Genomic DNA, 18,058 nt, shown 5'->3' on the forward strand with positions numbered 1-18,058 from the left:
AATAAACGTTTCTACAGGCTTGTAAGTAGACATTATCCTCCGAGCATATTATCAACGTTTTGAACCAGAGTTTGTACAAACGTTGTAATTAATTCTTTGGTTGGTTAATATGGATTAAAGCTAATGCTAGCATTGTGCTAATGTAGCTGTTTCTCAACAGGTGCTTCACTTGAATAATGACCTTTTTCTTTTGTTCTTAGCTGTTCTCTCACGAATTATGGCCTGTCTGCAGCAAGTTCGGACTTCTCAGGTAAATCAACAACGGGGTTTGTACTTTGAATGAAAAGTACAAGCCATACATTTGAAATGTATTGTTTTCCCTAACTTTTATTGTTGGATAAAAGACCATTTGGGTATGTATGATCACCGGGTATGAATGAACACGCAATATCTAACACTTTTTGTAAGTTTATTTGGAGAATACAATTTGTACACAAAGTAAAGTCCTTTATGGAACAGAAAATACAAATCGCAATACAATCAATTGAAAGGATCCTAATAATTATGCTGTTGCTGTTGTAACATATTAATTTATCCACCTGGTGATGTCTCAGTGGTTTTCATATTTTAGAATGTGTTTATGTCATACTCCCAGCAAGGCATGTCAAGATTTCATTGATAAAAGTGATTATTTAGGACACAATATAATCATGAGAATTAAACAAACACAAGCTTGACTATTTTGGAAGCAAAGTTGATTGATCTAAATTCATTCTAGACTCTAAAACGTAAACCCAAGTTTAAAAATGATTTACATCAGTCTGTTAATGTTATTAACTTGATTTATCATTCATAAAGTTTGATTATATAAAGCTGATCACATATGAGACAAATAGAATGAGAGAAAATTAAGGATTTTACTGTTGTTTGGTCGTGGCGTTAATAATTGTGAATAATCGTAGAATAATTATGTTTCTTCTCACAACAGTCGTAACACTAAAACATTACATTGTTTTTTTAATAGAAAAATCTAAAAGGAAAAATCCAGTGTAACGTTCAACTTGATAATTTACAGTATATTAGTAATTGTATCTTAGAACTTGCTATATTACAACAGAAAATGCAATTAAAAAAGTAAACTACCATCCCCCATCTCCATTAAATATAATACGCCTACATAATGTTGTGATGTCATCTGAAACCAAGCATCAGGATTCTAATTGGATAGAGTAAAATCTAATTAGAACTTTCTGACTCGGGTAGCACTGCAAAAACTTACAATCGGCAGTTTGCTATTAATCCAATAGTCTCCTCAGATGATTCCCTGAGTATTTTGTGGCTATGATCTGAAAATTTGCTTCTACTGAATGTTGATGATTTTTTGTAAACTTAACGCCAAAACTGATATTTTGATTAAAGACCCAGTTTCCCATTTTTCTTTGGGCTATGAGACAATGTTGACTCGACACGGTATGGATTTGTCAGAACAGGGATGTCACAAGGATTAATAGAGTTAACAATTTATGATAAAAATGTGGCAGTTGGATATTCAGAATAATGTGGATGATACACTAAGATAAACAAAGTACAAATAATTTCAAAAGAAAAGAGAGTCCTGTTCTGTCCTGGAGAACAATAGGATTTCCTTTTTTGTGTCACTTACAATGACACTAAAGACTAGTAATGCTTCCTCTCTCATAATTGTAACTCCTAAATTTGACATGAAATCTCTAATTAGTATTGACTAACCTGTTAATGACGCTTTATATAACAAGACAACAGTATAAACCATATACAAATGAGTGCTTTTCATAGTATGAGTTTGAAGTTTTGTAATTCAGCGAACAACCAGCCAGAGAAATGTATTACTGACAAGACAAGTTGTTATAATAACTGTGTAATCAACCCGTTTTTCCAGGAGACGCAGCTGTTACCGAACCAGGTGGCGTCTCTGCAGCAGTCCCTTATAGTTGTCAAGAAACTTTTGGCCATTGCAGTGTCTGGGATAACGTACCTGCGCGGGTTATTCCCAGAGAAAGCCTATGGGACCAAACATGTGGAAGGTAATTACCTGAAAGTGATCAATGGAATGAATTTATGGAAATGATGGTCTTGACACACGGGGAGTGATGTCGCTCCTTCAGCATTCAGTTCCATCGATGGAACCTGTGCGACAATGCAAAACCATGTCAGTCTCCTCTAGGTTGGCGACATGTGAAAGTAGTACTCGTCTTTGACAGGTCCATGAGCTGGAGGAAAACTGCACAAATTCAACATGAAGGACAACTAGTCTCATGTGTCCAATTTTCATATATTTTATTATACGAAACTACTATTGGGACCTGTCTTTTCTTTTGACAGGAAGCAGGGTCAATAAAACCATTTCAGTCAATTTGTGCCCCCCCTCTGACACTTTATGTCATTGAAATATAAAATTACTTTTAAAAGCTCATTATCCCCTTGATTTTCACAGCCAATCAAATATGTGGGAGACTCACGATCTGTCCTGTCACAGAGCGCTGCTGCAGTTCATTACGGCCCGTGTGTTTGAGTTTAAACCGGTTGCAGTTAAGGACATCAAGAATAACCGGTTTAATTACTGTGAATATTTATAGCTACGATAGGTTATTTGTGGGGGTTTTGGCACCCACGGTATACCGCAGAAATGAACTGAACAAACTATTGCACAATGTTTAATGCTTTTGTTTAAATAGAAATGTTTTTTTAAAATTCAATAGGCAATTCATCTGCCTTAGGTGAAGGGGTAGAGCAGGGGTGCCCATTGCATCGATCACAATCTACCAGTCGATCTCGGAGGCAGTGGCAGTCGACCCCAAAGCAAAGTTTATTGTCTTGCGTTAAGAGACAGTAGATGCACACGATGAGCAACCAGTCCGCACATGGAAGTCCCCAACAGCGCAAGTGAACCATGAGTTACAATAAGCGCGAGGAGCCGACAGTTGTTATTTTGTCCGCTTTCTGAGTGAGTTTCGGCAGGAGCGTACCGCGGCGCGAGCCGACAACACAAGACAACAGCGGAGCCGTAGAACGCGCACATGAGGGAGGAGGGGGAGACCCAGGAGCAGGAGACGGGTAGAGTTTGAGCGTAATCGTACCTGTTCACGCTGTTTCTATCCTTCACAGAGCAGTTTGTAATTGACGCGACCCAAAGGAAAGCTGACCTTTTCTATGTCTTAAGCCCCTCCTCTCAGCATTACCATGGAGCTGGTTTTATTATAATAACTAATATTATCGTTAAAAAGAGCTTCAAGTGATGTGATTATAAATTCAAACTTAAACTATTTAGTCTAGTTACAGGGCTCAGATTTAAGGATTTTCTCTTGTTTAGCGATGCTGCTAACAATCCATGCATTTTTTCCAAATTTTTATACCAATTTATAAGTTGCATAGTAAAACACAAAAATGGCTTTCCGTTAATGTAACAAGATTATTTATTTCGAATGTATTTGTAAATATTCTATTTGAAAAAAAAAAAATAATACATTTTTAAACACACACGGGTCTGGATTTTTCCAGACACACGTCTTGGTTTTGTCCAGGACATGAGTGAGTTTGACCTCTTTGAATTCAACATCCTCTGGGTTCTCAGAAGCCTGTTCTAGTCTGAAAACGGGAGAGCGCGCGGAGGCGACGAGGGGCTTTGACGAGCGCCGCATCAAAGCCCCTCCGCTCGTTTACGGCGCTCGGCATTTAGCACCACTTTATTTTGTAAAAACGCCGGAAAATATGCCGCTCCTAAGCGGCGGAGTATGGTCATATTGGCTTCCCATACCCCATTGCCTTCGGCTCTCCCAGCGGGACCTCATCAAATCAACACAGCACATCCTACATTGTGTCATGCCATTGTTGACGATCGATTGATGAGGGATCAGTGCTTTTTAGGCGCTTTGGTTATACAATTGCACACACATTTTTGTATCGCAAAAGCGAATAAAAAACACTTTTTTCTGACAAATGCATCGCATTTGAGAGGAATTGAGTCGCATTTTGCGATGCAATACAGCTTATTCTGAGCCCCGAGTTATTGTTTCAGTCATCTGAATTAATGGGTCTAGTCAAGTCAATTAACCTGTTACCACCCACCTGTCCGCCGGCGAACATTTTCTATATCTCAAATATTCTCTTACATCATCACTTTTATTTCCGTGGTCAATACCAGCAAGCCATACATCATTTTAAAGCTTATTTTCTCAACAAAACGAATATATCATTGATTTACATTGAATAATATGCCCCAAGAAGCAATTGACAATAGTTTGTGAGAAAGTCTCAACTTTTACAAACACATGTCCTACCTGTTTGCTGTTTATGACGGACGAAACGGCTTTAATTCTGTACATCCTTGTACTCAGTCTGTCCATAAGGAATCATTGAAAAACAATATCCACTTGTATTTTTCCTGAAGTTATCCGATTTCGAGATATTGTCAAGTAAACAAACTTTTCTTCGTTTCTCGCCGGACGAGAATGCGCTTGTCCGCCGCATTTCTCCGTCCATAACAAATGACCTGTTTGACTTATACGATAGTGTTTGACATCGATCTCTTCCTTAGACTGTTACCTACAGAATGAGACCATCCACACATTTTTCTGTCACCGGGTTTGTTTGCTACAGCCTCCGGAGGAAAGCCACGTAGCCACCTCCAAAGCGCGCGTCCATCTTTGTTTTTAGCCCTTAGCTTCTGCTAACAGGCACGCAGGAGACTTTGAGTGACATATTATTCTAGCCAATCAGGAGACCTTTTTCCTGATAGGCGGGACAAAGGGTTTATTTACACAGAATTCTCCCTGTTCTCGTGCGTAAGGCTCCGGGAAGGCTGTAAAGAGCCAGATTTCTCGGCAGGATTTTGCGCATAACGTTTTCTGAGTTTATTAGCCTTTTGGACGTGCATTTTGTTAGATATATGTATTATTATACCAATACAAAAATAAAATAAAAATATTATAATTATTTTTTTTTTTTTTTAACCTCTATATGGGAAATTCATGGGTAAACTCATATTTACACATTTTCACATATTTTTTTTTTTAGCGGTTATAATTGCTATTAGTGGCCTACAAAACATCAAAATGTATGTTTTATGATCATAGAGGAGCTAAAATTGTAATAAAACAGTTTGGCACAGTTGGCACATATTTGGATCACTTGTTCCGAATATACTTTTTGATACAAAAAGGTCAACAGCACCAAAATGCCTGTTCCTAGAGATCTGAAACTTTACACAGTTGTTGTCAACAAGATAAACATCATGTACAGTGAACAGCATATGCACACAATGAAGTATGTCATGCTCAGGACCATTACAAATTGACAATATTCAGGCGAGACTAAAAAAGGATGTTTTGTTTATGTTTGGGCCTCTGTAGTGTAAGTTGCTGTAAGAAGCCCTGACAGTGTTCATGTGCACATCTGCAGAAACTAGAAGGCCTGAGCTTTCTAATGATGCATCACACTTGCATGTGGAACATAAGATCCTCTTTTAATAAGCAATGCCATTTGGGTATGTCCAACCATTGTGCACAGGGCGAAAATAGGTGGATGGTAACAGGTTAACATATTTTCTCTTCCCTGCTTAATATTGCACATCTATACATAATAAAATATTATTAGGCACAATACAGGACTACTATATATATATATATATATATATATATATATATATATATATATATATATATATATATATATATATATATATATATATATATATATATATATATATATATATATATATATATATATATATATATATATATATATATATATATATATATAGGCCTATATTGTGTTTCTATAGCTATTTATAAAAATAAAAAGGTAGTATAAATCTATAGGTAGATTTTCGGGCTTTGCCGAATCTAAAAGTAGCTTGCGTGCTGAAAAAGTGTGGGCACCCCTGGGGTAGAGATGGGGTTCCAGATGAAGGGGGGACTTCTAAAAGACGGATTGGAATCAAACAGCACACCGAGATTTCTGGCTGTAGGTTTGATATTAAGAGCCAGGTCCCTAAGATCAGCACAATGAGGTGCCAATAAGCTTAAATGTGTATTATTTTATACATTTGTGGCCTTTAGATTAAATAGTCCATCCATCCATCTTCTTCTGCTTATCCGGGCCGGGTCGCGGGGGCAACAGTCTAAGCAGGGACTCCCAGACTTCCTTCTCCCGAGACACTTCATCCAACTCTTCCGGGGGATCCCGAGGCGTTCCCAGGCCAGCCGAGAGACATAGTCCCTCCAGCGTGTCCTGGGTCTTCCCCGGGACCTCTTCCCGGTGGGACATGCCCGAAACACCTCCCCAGTGAGGCACCTAGGAGGCATCAGGAACAGATGCCCGAGCCACCTCAGCTGGCTCCTCTCGTCGTGGAGGAGCAGCGGTTCTACTCTGAGCTCCTCCTGTGTGACTGAGCTCCTCACCCTATCTCTAAGGGAGCGCCCAGTCACCCGGCGAAGGAAACTCATTTCGACCGCTTCTATCCGCAATCTTGTCCTTTCGGTCATTACCCAAAGCTCATGACCTTGCCCCAAGTGGAGGAGTTCCAGTATCTAGATTAAATAGTGGGCAAGATAAAAAAGATTTTAAAAAAATCCTCTCAAGAATATCTGCAAGTTTAAACATAAAAAAAGACAAGGCTAGTAAGTAGTAGTAGTCGGCCCTCAGAGGCGACTGTTGTTGTGATTTTGGGCCTTACAAAAATAAATTGAATTGAATTGAACTAATAATTGTGTTTTCTCCAGACCAGAAGGTGATGATTCTCAGAGAGGAGAAAACCTGTCCTGGCGCCAGTCAGATTGTCCAGTGGTACGTGTAATGTATGTAATGTACAACTAACAAGACGGTAAAGTACTGTTTTTACTTTATTCATACAACAAACAGCAACAACAAACAATTGGCAATTATTCAACAACTAGAACTTGGTGAAAACTCAGGATTGGAATTGCTTGGATATTATATTGTCCTCTGCAATCCTAATTTAGACCTCTCTTCATTCAGATTTTGTTTGTTGGTTCAGCTCTAAACAATCAACAATTGTGAATTAATCAGATGCATTTATAAAAGACAATGGAAGTAGCCTAAACCTAAACTTATTCCCTGAATGCTTTTGTGAACAGTTGAAAACAAAGAATGATTACGTTTATCATGTTACGTTTGATCTCATAGGATGCAAGGATGCTTCGATGCCATTGAGAGGAAATATGTAAGTATGTTGTGAATATTAGTATTAAGCCTTGTTTATCTTTATCCTCTTCTCTGTTCTCCTCCAAAGCTGCGGACAGTCATTTTGTCTGTGAGTATTTGATTCGGCTACTCACATTACACATGCACAAGATCTATTTGCTCTGCGTATTCACGTTTCGGTGTTTCTTACACAGATTTACACCGATCCAGACAACCCCCAGGTATTCTGTTTTTCTCAATTATTATTTCTTCTTCATTGCTCTACTTGTTACTTTATTGTTGCTCTACTTGCTGTTGCCTTTTACTAGCGTTAGTTACAGTCCCTCGTTGTGCAATCAAGCCATCACACTGACCAAGTAATTTCCCCGTGGATCAATAAAGTACGTCTGATTTACTCTTTTCAGAAAGTGACAGAGTTTTACCAGTTCCGAATCCAGTACACAACGAAAGGCGCTCACATGGACTTCGAAAGGTGGGCTGTAATTTGCATTCACAGACTTCAAATCCAAAGCTACATGTATTCCGTATTATTTGACTGTTTCTTTTTAGCAAGCTCAAGAACAAGGCGTCGTCCTTGGCCTGTGGAAACACAAAGAAGGCCAGTATCCTGCTGGTGAGAAAGCTGTACACGCTGATGCAGAACCTGGGGCCTCTGCCGGACAACGTGTGCCTCAACATGAAGCTGGCCTTCTCCGATGGTACAGAGCACGAGGCACATGACCTGTCAGGTTAAACTGATAAGTGAACCCAAATACATATTCAGAATACTCACCTATTTTAAGTACCGGTAACTGCATTCCGGTACACTAACCAAAATCAACTCTGACTGGTGACAAATACATGTAAAACAAATATGAAGCTGTTTTAATCATGTATACATTCAGGTTTGCACTCAAGTAATTACACAAGTACAAGATTTTTTTCAGCATTTTAGTTGTTAAACTTTTTTATTTTTTTTTATTGTCTAAACCGAATTGGGTTATTTTAACTGGTAATCTGCATATTCTGTCCAATCAGTGCAGGTGATGCAGTGTGATTTTGAGTGTTTCTAGTAAAGAAGCAGATACATGTAGAGACAATTGTGCATGTACGATAGAGACTTGTACTCATGATTTTTATTTTACTCTAGCAAGCACAAAACTCTACCCAGAAAAGAGCAAAAATCCAAGTTATGTGTACTGTAAGTAGTTACTTCATGCCCCTGTATATACTACATAATGTTTTACACTACGGTACATAAAATACAGTACCGGTGCTCTGATTGGCCCATGTAATAAAATACAATACATTTTAATTTAATTTGAATGCTGAAATCTGAAACACACAGTTTAATAAAAGCCCATTGACTGACATGTGGCCCTTGTTGGACGGCTCCTTCCTCTTGTGTGTGTGCTGCAGCCACCCCAGAGGACTACCAGCCCCCGGGGTTCAAAGAGGCTGGCACCGAGACCATGGAGTTTGAGCGGGAGCCGGTCAAACTGCACTTGGGAGAGGTCGTGACCCCGTACCACACTCTGAAACTGGACATGGCCACAGAGAGGCAGAGGCTCGAGCAGGTGCCCAAACTACACACAAACTCCATACAGATGTCAAGCCATATGTGTGTGCTGGGCTTTTGATGACCAGCAGAGGGAAATTAACACATACGTATCACACATTTTAAAAATGAGTTTTGACCCTGTGATCACATTGTTCCCTCGTCCAAAACATACTTGAAGTTGTTTTTAGCTTCACTCATGCGTCTGTCATTGATCCTGTTTACAAGCTCAACTTTTTTTCAAACCTCAGAAAAACATTTGGTTTCATTAAAGTGACACTGTGTAACTTTCTGGAGGTAGAAAGTCATCTGCATGATTCCATGGAAATAGAAAGTTAAAACCATATTTTGAAACTTTCTCCATGGCATAAGTTTTATGCCTTACCGTGGAATATTATATATTATATCATATTATTGTATATTATATTATACAGAAACATTCCCATGGAAACCTGAAGAGGGGCATCAGGGAGGCCAAGCACAGCCACAAGCTAAGGATTGAGGAGCACTTTAAGAACAACTCCGATCCCTGACGCATGTGGCAGGGCATCCAGGCCATAACTGACTACAAACCCACCAACACCACCCCAACATCCAACGACGCCTCCTTCCTGGACGAGCTTAACAGCTTTTATGCTCGCTTTGAGAGGGATAACCAGGAGCCAGCCATTAAGGCTGTGCTCACGACAGGACACCAACCCCTCACACTCTCCCTCACCGACGTATCTGCTGCACTGAGTAGGACCAATGCACGTAAGGCTGCTGGCCCCGATGGCATCCCTGGACGTGTGCTCAGGACTTGTGCTGGGCAGCTAGCTGGGGTCTTGACTGACATTTTCAACCTGTCACTGGCCCAAGCAGCTGTCCCCACATGCTTCAAAACCACCTCCATCGTGCCAGTGCCAAAACATTCCAAAGCTGAGAGCCTCAACGACTTCCGCCCTGTTGCACTCACCCCCACCATCATGAAGTGCTTCGAGAGGCTGGTCCTGGCTCACCTCAAAACCTGCCTACCACCCACACTGGACCCCTTCCAATTTGCCTACCGCCAGAATAGGAGCACGGAGGATGCCATCTCTACGGCATTACACTCCGCCCTTGCTCACCTGGACAATAACAACACCTATGTGAGAATGCTGTTCATTGACTTTAGCTCAGCATTCAACACCATCATCCCCTCCAAACTGATGACCAAACTCAGTGACCTGGGTATCGATGCTTCCCTCTGCAACTGGGTTCTGGACTTCCTAACCAACAGACCCCAGTTTGTTAAGCTGGAAAACCACACCTCCTCTACACTCATCCTGAACACCGGTGTCCCACAGGGCTGTGTGCTGAGTCCTCTCCTCTACTCCCTCTTCACCCACGACTGCACACCTGTACATGGTTCTAACACCATTGTCAAGTTTGCAGACGACACAACGGTGGTTGGCCTCATCAGCAACAACGATGAGACGGCGTATAGAGAAGAGGTTCAGCATCTGGCAGTGTGGTGCGCCGCCAACAACCTGGCTCTCAATACCAAGAAGACCAAAGAGCTCATCGTGGACTTCAGGAAGAAGAGTGGCACACACACCCCCATCCTTATCGACGGGACGGAGGTCGAGCGTGTCACCAGCTTCAAGTTCCTGGGTGTCCACATCTCCGAGGATCTCTCTTGGTCTCTCAACACCTCAACCCTGGTCAAGAGGGCACACCAGCGTCTCTTCTTCCTGAGGAGGTTGAAGAAGGCCCACCTGTCTCCTCTGATCTTGGTGAACTTTTACCGCTGCACCATTGAGAGCATCCTTACCAACTGTGTCTCAGTATGGTATGGCAGCTGCTCTGCTGCGGACCGGAAGTCACTCCAGAGGGTGGTGAAAACCGCCCAACGCATCACAGGTTCCTCACTCCCCTCCATTGAGACTGTCCAGAGCAAGAGGTGTCTGCGGAGGGCGCGCAGCATCGTCAGAGACAGCTCTCACCCCAGCCACCAACTGTTTGCCCTCCTCCCCTCCGGGAGGCGCTACAGGGTGCTCCGTTCCCGGACCAGTAGGTTCAGGAAAAGCTTCCTCCCTGCAGCGGTCATCCTGCTGAACTCTCTACCTCAATGTCCCCCCCCCCACACACACACACACAGACATGCACATACAGAGACTGTAGACTGCCACACACACACACAGTGATTGTGGACAACTGCTTATACCCCATACTGCCCCCTACTGTACATTCTGTATTTATTCACTGATTCACTTTACATACTCTGCACTTTTAACTGCTGTTTTGCACTTCTGGTTGAAGCTAACTGCATTTCGTTGTCTTAGTACCTGTACTCTGTGCAATGACAATAAAGTTGAATCCAATCCAAGTAGGATGCTCCTCCAGGACAAGCTTTTATTTAAGTCTATTTTTTGGCTTAAGAGTTAAATGTGCATCTTTGAAATGTGTATTTTCTGAAATCTAAAATCAGGCTTTTTTCTCATGATCAAAATTAAGTTTGAAATGTTGTACCGTGGCTAGTATTCCATAACTCTTACGCACTTACTCTTACTCAATACACACATGATAAAAACTATACAAACTCTTAATTTTACAATCTAACTTTTACTTTGTCAAAGGTTAACAAAATAATGTGTACGTATGTGTTGTAAGGGAGACTTGTTGATTGTTGCTCTGTGTCCAGGTGGATGAGAGCGTGAACGTGGAGGAGAAGTGGGTCCTCAGGATGGACGAGGACGAGGCCCCGTCAGAGGTAGGACAAAAACAACACTTTAACCTCTAGTAAATCAATTTAGACAGAAATGAACACAAATATTTTCCTGGAGTCATTGTGTTTTTTAGCTTGAGGTCTTATAGGTGGGTCAAAGCTTCAAGAGAAGTCAATATTTTACTAAAAGTATTGACAAAGTTGAGTGATTGTGTGTTTTAATCTTCAGAATCATGAGACTGAGGACGTGGAGCAGTCAGACTCGCAGGACAACACTGGTGAGAACATACTGCGGCATCCACTGCATCACTATTATTCAGAGAGGCACACAATGCAACACCGAGCTTTTATCCACATTTAAACTGTTTACTTCTCATTATATATATCTCATTGTATTTAGAGCCATACCAACAATGAATCAACTAAGTGACAAGAATCCAAATACAGGTCGTATTTTGATCATGGTAATCGTTATCTGGACTATACAGACTCTAAAACACTTATGAAAAGACCTTTCAATCAATTGATCTATCAATCAGTCAATCAATAAAAAATACACTTTAATGTAAATGTTATATATCTAAATATTCTAGTATACTTTAACTAGAAGTACCGTATTTTCCGTATATAGCTATATTTAACTTGTATATGGATGGATGATGTATTTAAAAAGTCTAAATGTACAATATAAATAATAATTTGATTTGTGGACTTCTAAAATAGCCTAAATGTATGAGTAATCTTTCCTGCATTCAAGACGCCGTCGCGCCATAAAGCCCCATTTCCCCCGACGTCCCAGACAAGCCCACTGCTCTGGACTTGGTGCTCGTTTTGTATTTTATTTTTCCACTGTGATACAAGTTTTGGCACAAATGAAAACAAGTAAAAATACAGATACATTGCTCTCTCCCATGATCTGAAGCCCTTCACAGTCAGGGCCGTCCGCCTTGTCTGGACGAGCTGTGGTTTGTTGTGACGGCGTTTGGAGCGAGGGCGGCGAGAGGCTGGGGAAATCTGTTTCTTTTACCAATTTGTTTTGGATCCATTTAAAATGTCCAAAATATGAATTAAAGATCTACGGGTGTCATAGATGATAGATATTTAGCAGACAAAAGCACAATATGTCTTCTTTAATCAACAAATGTCCAAAACACCCACATTTCACCTCAGTATTTAATAAACTACAATTCAAATTTGAATCTGAATACTCTCTTTACACAAGCTATAATTACTAAGTACAAGTACTGGTTATTGAAGCTCTGGTTAGAAATGGGTTTTAGTAAAACAAAAACAAAATTATCCACTAGACATGTAGAACAAATGTTAATACAACTTATGAACACCAGATGGCAGTGTTTACAGCTCAAAGTGCAGCTACACAAAAGCAACAATTCTTCACGCCAACATTAATCACAGATATAAACCTCATACTTTTTAACAGAATAGGCTGATGTCATCTAATCAAAGGCTCATTTTGTGCAATAATTACAATAAATAAACCTGTTGTAATGTGTGCAGAGATTCAGATGAGCTGCCGGGAGGAGATCCACCACTCCACCAAAGTCACAGAGGTAAGAATTCGACCACCACACACTGTTTCTGTTATTTACACATGTATTTATTTATTTACACATAGAAAAAATAAATGTCTGACCTTATATAAGAACAACTTATTCAATATCTGGCCATCACTTTAGCGGAGCGGATATTCAGCACATAAAAGATCACTGTAGTCTTTATTTCACAGCGTAACTAGAAGTGACATATTCATGTGTATAATTCATGTGATGCAGAGGAAGCATACTTTAGAATGGCATATATATATGTAAAATCAATAGCCACATAATCATTAAAATATGCAGCATGTTAGTCGTTACAGTAAGTACACGACCAAGCCAAAATGTGGATTCTCCAAATGAGATATCAGTCTAATTATGAACTAGATATTTGTTTATTATGTCAATTGTTCAGTTTCTTTATACATAATCAGTGTTGGGCAAGGTCCTTCAAAAAAGTTATCGTTACTCGTTACTTCTCCCTAAAAGTTATTGAGTTAGTGTTAATGAGTGATGAAAGTAACTAGTTACCAGGTGAACGATTCAGTTACTTAAAATTCCACCCACCGCTGTTTATTTAAATAGAAGATTTGCTCTGTCCTGCCTTATTTAAGCTGCAAATCACCAAATGCACCACAACCAGCATTAGTTACAAGAGACACAAGGGACACACAGTCGCCTTAGCGCTGCATTTACAAGCACATGCTGATCCCAGAACATAATACACACACATGGCAGCGCTCTTACACTCGTAAACCAGAGGTGAACGTTCTGAAGATGGCTGCACCTACTGTCTCCAGACTCGCCTGGCTCACGTCTTTTACCTATTGATCTGTAAACTCCAAACGCTCGTGGGACTGCCGCTGTTGTTGTCTCCTTTTACATCCATCACAAAGAGTCACAATATAATTATGTATATCCATAAAAGCCATGCTTATGCTGCGGCCGCACATTTCCTTGTTTCTGTGTTTTGGCTTGTACACAGTCTCCAACTTTACTTCCCCAAACAAACAATAAATCCAATTGCAACTCGCAGTAAAATAACTGACAGTAACTATAACAACAACTATAACAGACTTATGACAACGCTCCAGCCCACGGTCCACCAAAGACCCTTTCAAAAGCGTTGCCATCAGAATGTTCAAAATGACAGAATAGAGGCGACTGGAGGCAAAGTGAAGTAAACCAATTTCAAACCTTAAGATTATAGTTGAGCTTCACAGAGAGTATAATTTGTGGTAAAGTATGTAATGTATCTGTTGATAAAATGAAAAACAATTATGGGCTCAACATTTCTAGTAAAACCTAAAAATACGGATATTTTTTTATTGAATCTATTATGAGATCTCCTATCATATATACAACATAAACTACAATAGTAAATGTGTTTAAACCAAGCGTTGATGTCACTCATGTGTGAGTGGTTTTCACATTTTGTGATATTCTGAGGTTAATCCCAGTTCCTCAATTGAAATCACATAATGTTCCACTAGACTTTTGCCTCCATTTATAATGTTTTTGTTCACAAACTTTTAAAGGGTCTAATAATTTACTTGGATCTGGAGTACTCCTTTAGCTTCTCTATAACCAAGCCCCTTGGTTGTTACTAGACGTGAAGCATGAAGCTAATTGAGAAGACTATTTGATTAGTTAAATCGTGTTTGTCTTGGCGTGGTGTGAGTGTACTTAGTGTGTAAAGGAAAGTGCGTGAGCCTCTCAGCGGCTCTAAGAGCAGGCGTTACGGCCCATCTGTGCCTCTCAGATGGACACTCTGGTGAAGAGGACCTCCGACATCGAGGTGGGGCTGAAGAGGACCAGGAGTGGACGCATCATCTCCTCCACGGTCAGTCTCCTCTGCTCTGTGTTTATGAACAGCCCTCAGGGGAAGAGCGCTCTCAACACTGTCAGCTGTAAATGACAAATAAATATACAGTCAGAGTTTTTGTTTTGAGCCAATAAACATTCACAGTCAGTATTAGGGGTTGGCAGGTAACATAAACAGCCAGATATAAATGCTTTTTACATTCAGGTTTACTTTTTCAGACTATTCACCTTATTTCGGTAGCTCTGAGCACCGCCATAATACATAATCCTTCTTCTGGTTGTATCAGTGAACAAAGGTTGCCGACCTCCAGAGAAAATAAGTCCTACTCAGACTAAAAAAATGTTTTTTGGCTGCCCAACCTTTGTCCCACAGAACTGGAATGCCAATTCCCTGTGTTTAGTCCTGACTCTGGCACCAGCAGGAGGCCGGCCCATGTTTAGTCCTGACTCTGGCACCAACAGGAGGCCGGCCCATGTTTAGTCCTGACTCTGGCACCAGCAGGAGGCCGGTCCACGTTTAGTCCTGACTCTGGCACCAGCAGGAGGCCGGCCCGTGTTTAGTCCTGACTCTGGCACCCGCAGGAGGCCGGCCCGTGTTTAGTCCTGACTTTGGCACCAGCAGGAGGCTGGTCCATGTTTAGTCCTGACTCTGGCACCAGCAGGAGGCCGGTCCATGTTTAGTCCTGACTCTGGCACCAGCAGGAGGCCGGTCCATGTTTAGTCCTGACTCTGGCACCAGCAGGAGGCCAGTCTGTGTTTAGTCCTGACTCTGGCACCAGCATGAGGCCGGTCCATGTTTAGTCCTGACTCTGGCACCAGCAGGAGGCCGGTCCGTGTTTAGTCCTGACTCTGGCACCAGCAGGAGGCCGGTCCATGTTTAGTCCTGACTCTGGCACCAGCAGGAGGCCGGTCCATGTTTAGTCCTGACTCTGGCACCAGCAGGAGGCCGGTCTGTGTTTAGTCCTGACTCTGGCACCAGCAGGAGGCCGGTCCATGTTTAGTCCTGACTCTGGCACCAGCAGGAGGCCGGTCCATGTTTAGTCCTGACTCTGGCACCAGCAGGAGGCCGGTCCATGTTTAGTCCTGACTCTGGCACCAGCAGGAGGCCGGTCTGTGTTTAGTCCTGACTCTGGCACCAGCAGGAGGCCGGTCCATGTTTAGTCCTGACTCTGGCACCAGCAGGAGGCCGGTCCCTGAGGTCCAAAATGGTTCATATGGCACTAACATGTCTGAGATGTACTTTGGTGCTATGACATGATAGTTATGATTTGACCATAAATAATACCTGATACACCTTGATTTTCATTGAATGATCTTTTGACCTCTTAGAAAATTGTGTCAGTTGCATGTAAACGTCCTGTATTTTCACAGGCACTGTGCAGACACAGGGAGAACATGCAAACCCCACACAGAAATGCTGTGTCGCCCATCCAGATGATGGAGCAATTCCTGTCATTTTGAAGATTTATTTTTCAAATTTTCATCACAAACTCCAACTTCACAAATGTAAACTAAAGGTTGAATGGATGATTTTTTTTGCCCAAATCTGAGTCTTATTTCCTCGTGGCGTGGACTGCCGATTAGTCCTGCCACGTATCAATCATAAAACGCACCTACTGCACAGCTGCAGCCGCGTATCATTTGAGTAAAGTATTGTATTAAACAATTAATTCAATACGTAATGCCAGTGAGATCTCTCGCCGTACAATCACAGCTAATAATAGTTAAGAAATTGTTCTGAATAGTTTTAGAAACATGTTTGTATTAGATATCAATATTGTAAACAATGAGAGTAATTTCATCCTTTCAGCTGGCATTTCTTTATGAATGTGTATATAATTATAGGCAGTAGCTGTTTAGGACTTAAATATGAGTTTTGTGTTGCTTTAGGTGTCAAAGGTGAACAAGAAACACCTGAGCATTCCAAAGGATAAAATGGTAAGCTATCCCCCCAGCTTACTTACATATTTACTATACATTGATCAGATTAGTATTTATTGTTGCCAAAACCAGCAGCTAAGACCGGCCGTTATTGTCCACAGGAGTTTGAAATCCTCAGTCAGGACACGCCCTCTGTCTCTGCTCCCATGAAAAAACGCAAGTTCAGTGAACCCAAGGAGCCTTACTGACCTGCACAGCCCGGCTCACCTCAACAATTCACATCTTTTGAAATACTTTTTGTTTTTATGTTTTTATACAAGCATTCTAAGTTCATGTTTAAAAAGTTCATGTAAAAAACATTTTTATTGATTGTAGACTTCAGGCTACAATTGAACAAAATATGAATATTGTTAAGGATATGACTTTTTTCAGAGAGGTCAGTGGTAAAGTTCATATTCTGTAATGGAAATGTTTGTTTTTAGTTTAATTTTATCTGCATTTTTCATCAGATAGCATTTTTAGCACTTGTTCCTGGTTACTGTCACCCAAGTTCATTAATATCACACAATATGATACCAAATGTGTCACCTTCAATAAAACGTTAAAACAAAAGATGTCTACATTATGTGCATATTTCTAGTGCAGACTGATTATGAACTTTACATGTCCAATAAGGCATCTCTTTATGCACAAAAACAATCATTATTAATGGCGTGTAATCAAACAGTGAAAGATGATTTATGCCTTTAATAGGACACATCCCATAATGTCTAGAACTCAATTCAGAGAGCTAAGAACAGGCCAGAACTAAATACTCCACTGAACATCTCAATACTGAAACAAATACTGCTCTATATCAGAACTGGTATGAGACCAGATGGTAATATTAAAGAAACCACTAGTATTTTGTCTTTGTGGTATTAAAATAGTTCTTGAGTATCGAACATTTTCCTTGGTCAAAATAAGGATTTGTCTTTTGTATCAGGGCAACACTAGTTGATTGTTGTATTAATACAGTGGGTCACAATATAGAGCTCGCTTGTACTCGTACTTTTACTGACCAGCAGCTATAACCGAGTTTGTGTTCTGCTCCACACACGCTGAGTGCGATAGGGAACGTTTTTGTACTCCGGACTTGTCTCAGCTGAATCAGGAAGCAGACTTCTGTTGACTTTTTAAAATGTAAAGAGCATCACACTCGGACTTGAAAAATCCGCTGGTACTCCCCGCTGCTGCCGCGGCTATGTTTATCTCTGAAGGAGCACCTCGAACGCCATTATTTGCATGTGAGGTGCCTTAAATGAAGCTGTTAAGTGAAAGTGGATTATATCTGTACACAGTGACCTTTGGGCCTCAGATAAGGGCCCATCAGCAGCCTCCCGCCCGGCCGACTGTGTGTTTTTAATCTCCTATTGTTTTTCCCACAGAGAGGGA

At 40.9% G+C, this 18,058-nt stretch overlaps 1 protein-coding gene across 1 annotated transcript; it reads left to right on the forward strand.

Annotated features, from left to right (window-relative positions):
• Window positions 1-217: 217 nt before the first annotated feature.
• Window positions 218-16,872, forward strand: hormad1 (HORMA domain containing 1). The gene is made up of 15 exons (XM_072460754.1): window positions 218-250; window positions 1,859-2,003; window positions 6,699-6,762; window positions 7,123-7,159; window positions 7,229-7,249; window positions 7,335-7,361; window positions 7,545-7,612; window positions 7,690-7,838; window positions 8,539-8,696; window positions 11,340-11,408; window positions 11,593-11,641; window positions 12,882-12,934; window positions 14,682-14,762; window positions 16,634-16,681; window positions 16,786-16,872. Exons 1-15 carry the CDS (start codon window positions 218-220, stop codon window positions 16,870-16,872), a joined length of 1,089 nt encoding a protein of 362 aa, XP_072316855.1.
• The last annotated feature ends 1,186 nt before the right edge of the window (window positions 16,873-18,058 follow it).

Source organism: Eucyclogobius newberryi, unplaced genomic scaffold (assembly GCF_026437365.1).
Source record: "Eucyclogobius newberryi isolate DKJ021-1_F unplaced genomic scaffold, fEucNew1.0.hap1 SCAF_3, whole genome shotgun sequence".
NCBI classification, from domain to species: Eukaryota; Metazoa; Chordata; class Actinopteri; order Gobiiformes; family Gobiidae; genus Eucyclogobius; species Eucyclogobius newberryi.

Excerpts from the sequence above, each read along its gene's own strand:
- hormad1 (XM_072460754.1), top strand. The coding sequence starts at position 218 with ATGGCCTGTCTGCAGCAAGTTCGGACTTCTCAG. Across the intron at positions 8,697-11,339 it reads AGAGGCAGAGGCTCGAGCAG|GTGGATGAGAGCGTGAACGT; the intron begins GTGCCCAAACTA and ends CTCTGTGTCCAG. Across the intron at positions 12,935-14,681 it reads ACTCCACCAAAGTCACAGAG|ATGGACACTCTGGTGAAGAG; the intron begins GTAAGAATTCGA and ends TGTGCCTCTCAG.